Here is a 7,311-nt window from a genome sequence, read left to right on the forward strand (position 1 = left end):
GGGCGAAAAGGGGCTCATTCGAATGAAAAGAAACACAGGAAAACCACAAGGGCTTTGTGGGATCAACAAAATGGCTTCATAAGTGACCATTTTTCATTCATGAAATTCTCATCCTAATCCTTGTCTACTTTCTTATATCACTAAAATAACATTCAACAAATTATGCTGCTTGCTTGCTCAAGGTCCGTTAGACGTGTAAACATAAACACAGACGAGAGTATGCACACCAATGAAGACTCATACATAATAAAGATGCTAAAGGTTTGCATATGCTTGTATAGCAAATGATTATTGAATTAATCTGTTTTTTTTATTAACCTTTATCAATATAATGATCATTATTTAAGGTGACAAGGACCTAAAATATGTGTATATAAATGATTGGCTGCCCGTAAATGATTTCGTAATACAGAAGAATGGATATCCTTAACTTGAAACTTCGTTGTACTTGAAAACACAATCGTAGAGCCGTCCTCCAAGAAATTGAGCAACCTCTAGATGTTTTACCTGATAAATAAAAGGATAAAATGCAGAAAAGACAGATTATCACAATATTCATAAAATAATACAAATAATGATCATTAGCTCATATCCTCACGGACTAACACATGCAAACTCACACAGATTGTGCAAAACAAACTAAATACTCACCATTCCAATCTTGAGAGAATCACATTTAAACTGAGCATAGAGATTCGTTTCTATCCCGCGACCCTGCCAAAAGCAACAAACAATTAAGCCCCAGAAATTGGAGAGTTCCATTTTCCCACAAAAGTGACACATACACATTCTATAATCTAAAGACTGTTTAATATATTCACAACCAACAACTGTAGATTAGAAATTTCCAGTTTCCCAATCCTGCTAATCTTATTGAGATTCCTTATTCTTTTTCATCGGTAACTAAAGCTCAATGTCTACGCGCCCCTTCAATTATCACTTTATGCTGTACAATACTGTCAAATTCATCTATTCCCCTTTTCTTCGAGTAGATCTTAAATTTGAGAAAGAACTTACCATTCCTTCCATTATTACTAGGTCAGCATCATTAGATAAATAAGCTAGCTCTTGAGATACCCTTGCTAGATCAATAACCTGAAATAGATGGAAAAGAAAACAAGAGCTTTATGCTTACATAACAATTATAGATTTCCCGTGAGTGCATCACTAAAAGATCTTAGTTACTGTGCAGCACTAAAAAATCTTGGTTCAAACAGTAACAGAAGTCACAAATATAGCACATCTATTCCTTACTGGCAAATCATTCCCAGAATTGGCAATCAAAAGATTAGAAGTATCAACCCCCATGAGCTGTCCATTTTCATCTTTCAGCTGAAAAATGAGACTTCAGTCAGAAAACTTAGCAGCCAATAGGAGCACTATAGTTAAATGTTTTTTTTCTTTATAGCACCTTTGCTATAATCTCAATTAGTTCCGGGTATGTGACATCGTTGATAGAGGGCAAGTCATTAGCAGCTAACACAACCTGCAAAGAAGAGAAATAGACAAAGACAGCATGAAAAAGAAGTAAGCTTATGACAACAATGGGAAACTATGGAAGAGTAAACAGCATAGCAACTGCTGAGGTATAGTATTTGGTCAAAGTAGCCAACATAACAAGACCAGATCAGAATATATGAAAGAATGCAATAATATTTGGAGTCAAGGAAAAAGTAACAATTTACAGTTTTTCATTTTCTTTCCTTTCTTGGAGAACAAAACCAAGAGAATTACAGCACTCATCAAAATATCTATGAATGACCAAAAATAAATGAGAACTTATCATATGGAACTCCTAATTTAAATGACTGCAAACTCTGAAAGTGATTTGAGGAAATATGAATACATTCGATCAACATTTCTAAACCCAAATCAAAAATTAATTAGTTTATTTGGCAGGACATTAATATTATTTAGTTGCAATACGTAGGTATATGATTTAAGCTCCCATTTCTACACAATTTGTCTAACACGATAAACAAATAGTGGTAAACTAAAACCAAATTTAGTCAGAGCATTTGATAAGACATGTGATCACGTTTCACAAAAAGATGAGATTTGCTTATTGTTTCTACACATGCTAACTAACACAATATCTGCAACTGCATTGACACCAAAAAAAAAAAAATCGTTTCCTGTTTGTACTGCACATGAACATGTATAGTGGTTCTCCATTAAAAGAATCCTTAGGTAGAGAATAACACTGAATTTACAGTAATCTCAAATCTGTGCGTGTTGTATTTCTCCAACCCAAATCTAATGTGTTGGATGTACATTAGAAATAACGTCCTGATATGACGTTTAAAATGCTTACAGATTAGCTGAAAAAGTTGTATTAGTAGACCAAATGCTCCGTGAATACTTAGGCTTGCAACTTGGAAAAATTTAAATTGGAATCGTACAAAGAAGTGAAGATGGAAATCATATTCAATGCCTAAAGCATACTTTCGAACTCTTACTTGGCAGAGCACTACCCCTATTCGTGACAAGCTTCTGTTGGTGAAAGATTGATTTATTTGAAATCCTTCTGTTTCTTTAACATATCCTTCCCCGATAAATAGAATACTCCAAACCTTTGCATGAATTTCCAACTTTAGCAAATTCTTTTAATTTTGTCAAACTGGGTTAGAAAGTTTTGACATTGATACCAATTTAAATAATGCTCTCTCTCTAGAAAAAGAAAAAAACTAATGCTATTAGTAGCATAAGCATATGCTAGAACAAACAAAATAGGTATTGTTCAAGCTGTAAAAGGACACAAAACCTTGGTTCCTTACATCAACTAACATTTTAGCAAACTTAGATGATTTCAAGTTTCATATCGAGTTAATTTAACATTAAAAATTTACAAAATGTGTCTTGGGGGAAAGTCACTTGGGGTTCAAGCTGTATTCCTAAGCATAGCTTCATAGCTTGGCTTGCAATCAAGAAAAGTCTTAAGACTAGGGATAAGTTGAAGAGATGGGGCTGCATAGATAATGAGAACTGTGTGTTTTGTAACAATGCTCCTGAATCTGTGGAACATTTGTTTTTTGAGTGCCCTGAGTTAAATGCAGTTATTAAAACTGTTATGAAAGCTTGCTTGATAAACAGAGAATGGATAAGTTGGAGAAGAGAGTGGTCCTGGTATGGTAAGAAAACAAATGGGAAGACCATGTTAGCTAAAATCAGAAGATTAGCCTTCATGAGTTCAATCTACAATGTCTGGAGAGGGAGAAATTGTATAATCTTTGAGAAGGAAAAGATTACAGGATCTGTCATCAAGTCCTGGATCAGGAATGATATTCTGCTGAAGATGTTTTCTAAGAGGAACAATTCTGAGATATTTTTGAATTTGTATCAGAACTGGATTAGGCTTGTTTAGCTTCTGTTGTTCTGTTTGAGTGGCCAGCTCTTGTGTTAGCTTGGCTTTGGTGTAAATAGTTCTGAGCTTTAATATATCACTTGGTATATTTTACCAAAAAAAATAAAAAATTTACAAAATGGTGACATATGGGTTTGCTATAGTATGAGAATAAGGTATAAAAGGATAAAACTTATAAACTCTAATTCAATTTCGAAATTTCCTTTCTCGAAATGTAATTGATGTGTTCAAACTTTAAAAACAACTAATAATAAAACAAAGTGGTCAATTTGCTTGACCAGCTTTGATTGGAAGTGTGAGCTGCAGTTATGTTTTTCTTATCAATGATGTTTTAAATTGTTCAGGATTCACATTGCAAACTGTAACAATAAAATGCACGTTGTAATTGAAGTTAAGCTTCACTGTCCTTTTAAAAAAAATATCATATTTGAGTAGGATTATTAGCAACATTATAAATAATCCTTTGTTATGGGTGTGAAAAAGAATATTTGAAAAATTATTTGGGAGTAGAACTAATTCTTGCAGCCATCAAATGGCCACTTTTCTGTGGCTGTGATTAGATCCTTTATTTATGTTTCCTCTGAATTGTAGGGTTTTGCATCTGGTTACACCTTGATCTACATATCACCATTATTCCAACCAAGCAAGTAAGCAGTAGCTTAACTACTAGGGAGAATCGGCACTAAAAGACGCACCTTTTTCCACAAGCCAAACTTGCTGAAAATTACGAAGTAATTTAGCTAAACGAATAAACATCATGTGAATTTCACCAGGTCACCACCAATGAGCCAACTTACTATCATTCAGTGCAACAAAATCCTCTCAAAAACACAACTAAGGTCGACACCTCACCATTCAACTTTCACACAAGTTGCATATCTTTGATGCAGCATTTTCTAAGAATATTGTGCGTTAATGTTGACAACAATTATAACAAGCAACAGGAATACCCTTTAACTCTCAAAAACTTAATGTCGAATCATCCATCAAAAACAATTTTCATTTTTTTATTTTAGAATAATGTATCATAAAAATTAGTTAGATGGCTAAACCATAATTTTTCTTTTCAACAATAGGATTATTCATCTTTTTCAATTAGCGATTGGGTATTAATTAAACCAATTGCAAATATACTGAAACAAACTAGTACAATTTTTTGTTTCAAAACAATAGTGGAATGTGATACTCTATAGCTAAAAGGAGCTCAGAGGCACTCTACGAATTCCATAAGAACATTCCATACAAAAATCTTCAGCATCACATCTTTCATCAAACTTCCTAAGTTCAAACCAACAAAAATGTTTTTATCAATCTAACTAATATTTCACAAAGCCTAACCCTACTCTGATAAATAAACAAATTTTCTATAATCATTCTACAGTACCAGGGTTACTCAAAATAGTTTGACATGATTAAAACTGGAAACTATGAATCCGCTTTTCCAAAATCGAGTGAGTTTGAAAGTTACTTGAAAGTAAAATCTAGCCTTACATGAAAGATATGAGAGCCAAAAGTAATCTAGGGTGATTTTGAAAGTTAAAGAATGAAACCATGTTGCTAAAAGATAATCGCTACCTAGTTATAACACAACATGATTGCTGTTGGGAAGATGAAATGAGAGTTACAGGTGAAACAACCAGTTTCAGCCACTTTGCCCCATTATGGGAGGCAAATTCTAGTCATTTCAGGTAGCTCACGATAATAGGACAAAGTAGCTCTAACAACACCTTTGCTAGGTAGAAGTTGGTTTATAGAGTATGCCAAAAAATTATCCATTCGTCATTAAACATCTTATTTCCGTTAGATAATGAGAAGTTTGAATGAGTTGCTAAGGTGTAGGTAACCAGAAAACAAACCTTCGTTCCATGTCGAAGTAGCTCCCTAGCAAAGGGTAAAATACCCAAAATAATATCAGCACCAGAATTATCAACAAAGATGACCGCCTGGCAGGACATAACAACAGAAGTGATGAGGGCATAGTTTTTGGAATGAGAGAGCATCAGGAAAACAAATGAAAAGTGGAACTTGCCTTTTTCCAAGATTTCTTGCCCCACTTCGCTTTGAAAGTGTCTAGATCGTCAATAACCCAGGGGCGAGGGAGAAGATTCTGACAACTAGCCAAAAAGGACATTCCATCCCTCGAGAAAACCTCAGCAAGCTTCAATAAAAGCATGAGCATCATACACGAGTGAGAATACATGATCGTAAAGCATTTTAGATAGTTTTATAAAAGTATTGTCACCTGTGCAGAACCAAGGTCAAAAATATTGCCAGCAAAGATTCCTTTAACAAGATTCTCGAGACGTTTGGGGCCATCTTCGATAGCATCATTAAGAGAAACAACATCCTCAAAAAGAGAGATAGCCTTTGCATTCTCCTCATCCTGTCGCATAGAACAATGATTGCAACTGGGGTTTGAGCTGACATAATAGAAAAGGAAAGGGTTAAACACAAACCTTGACTTTCTTGAAAATGTCAGTAAACCCGAGCTCTCGTAGAATTTGCTCCCGAAGTCTGCAAAGAAGCTACATTTGGGCGAAGATAAAAGTGAGAAGGTGGGTGTGTGTGGAAGTAAATACAGAGTAAAAATGAGGATGATGTTACAATGCAATCGGGCGGACCACCGTGAGCCTCCGGATCTTTCTTGAAATCCTCCAGGATGTCAGCGTATCTTTGAGCAAATTTGAGAGCTCTAGCAGGAGCATCAGGAACAGTTGTGTCACTTTCAGCGCGTTTCCTGGCGAGAAAAAGAGTGAATTACTTGAAAAAAGGAGAGCAAGATTGAAGAAAAGGAGTGAATTACTTGAATGAAGGGATGGAATTGAGGAAGAGATCGATCCATTGAAGCTCTGTGGGAGTAGGCTTCTTCGGGTTGTCAGATGGGAATCTGTAAGGAATAGTGGCCACTCGGTAATTCGATTCGATGGGTGTCACTAGCAATGGAAACGCTACCATTTCCGATTCGCTTTCCATTTTTCTTCTTTCAATCTTTCCCTTGCTTTGCTTTTGGGAGAAACCAAAACAGCATATTTCCAAAAATTAAAAAAGTAACTAAAAATCTCAACTCAACAAAGGATCAATTTACCCCCTCAACTTAGCAGGAAATATCAAAATGAGTCATTTTGAACAATTTTAGTCGCAACTCAACAAAATCAGATCATTTCAATCCGGAACTTAAGAAAACCAGATCATTTCAACCCACAACTTGGCAAAACCGATCAATTTCGCCCTTCTGACACCAAAAAGGAAAGTGGATTTTCTAATCAAAACAAATTAATTCTAATTAATCTTAATTAAAACTAATTAAAATTATAAATTAAACACTAATTTAAAAAAAAAATAACTCTCTTCTTCTTCTTCCCTTCCACCACCGTCGGATCTAATCCGGAGCAACAGTTTTTCTAAAACGAGGAGCTCTGTTCCTCATTTTAGCTCCTCGCCATAAAAACAAAGAGCTGCTGCTCCTCAGTTTTCCGGCGAGGAATTGAGTGGAAAAAAGGGAAAAAGAGTCCTTGAATTTTAGTTTAAAAAAATGAATTTTTAAAGTTTTAAAATATAAGGAGCAAAATTGAAATTTAAAATACATTAAATATTAAACCAGAAAATGAAAAAATACTGACTATTATTTTGAACTTTTTGTCCTTCAAAATCAGAGAATGTGTTACACTCTCTGAGGGAGGATGCGATTTATTCGATTTTGCAAACTTGCGGATCTGTTTGATCCAAAATCGTCCAAAATTACTTTTTCGATATTTCATGCCAAGTTGAGGGGTTGAATTGATCCTTTGTTCAAAGAACACCAATAACTGCAAAAATAAATATACCCTATTAACACAAAAAAAGAGTAAGATTATTTAATTAAAACAATTAACCCTAACTAACTCTAATTAAGCATGATTAATCTTAATTAATTGGGTTGATTGCAAACTAAGTCAGGAACTTTACCC

General features: G+C 34.6%; 1 protein-coding gene across 1 annotated transcript; it reads right to left on the bottom strand.

The window, feature by feature from the left end:
- Positions 1-288: 288 nt before the first annotated feature.
- On the bottom strand, positions 289-6,397 carry LOC126677998 (damage-control phosphatase At2g17340-like). Its single transcript, XM_050372833.1, has 11 exons — positions 6,168-6,397; positions 5,969-6,101; positions 5,821-5,889; positions 5,607-5,747; positions 5,394-5,522; positions 5,221-5,307; positions 1,412-1,486; positions 1,255-1,332; positions 1,018-1,095; positions 652-714; positions 289-507 (listed from the first exon to the last, which is right to left on the bottom strand). The coding sequence occupies exons 1-11, from the start codon at positions 6,335-6,337 to the stop codon at positions 427-429; spliced, it is 1,104 nt and encodes a 367-aa protein (XP_050228790.1). The 5' UTR covers positions 6,338-6,397; the 3' UTR covers positions 289-426.
- Between the last annotated feature and the right edge of the window lie 914 nt (positions 6,398-7,311).

This window comes from Mercurialis annua, linkage group LG4 (assembly GCF_937616625.2).
Source record: "Mercurialis annua linkage group LG4, ddMerAnnu1.2, whole genome shotgun sequence".
Lineage (NCBI taxonomy): Eukaryota > Viridiplantae > Streptophyta > Magnoliopsida > Malpighiales > Euphorbiaceae > Mercurialis > Mercurialis annua.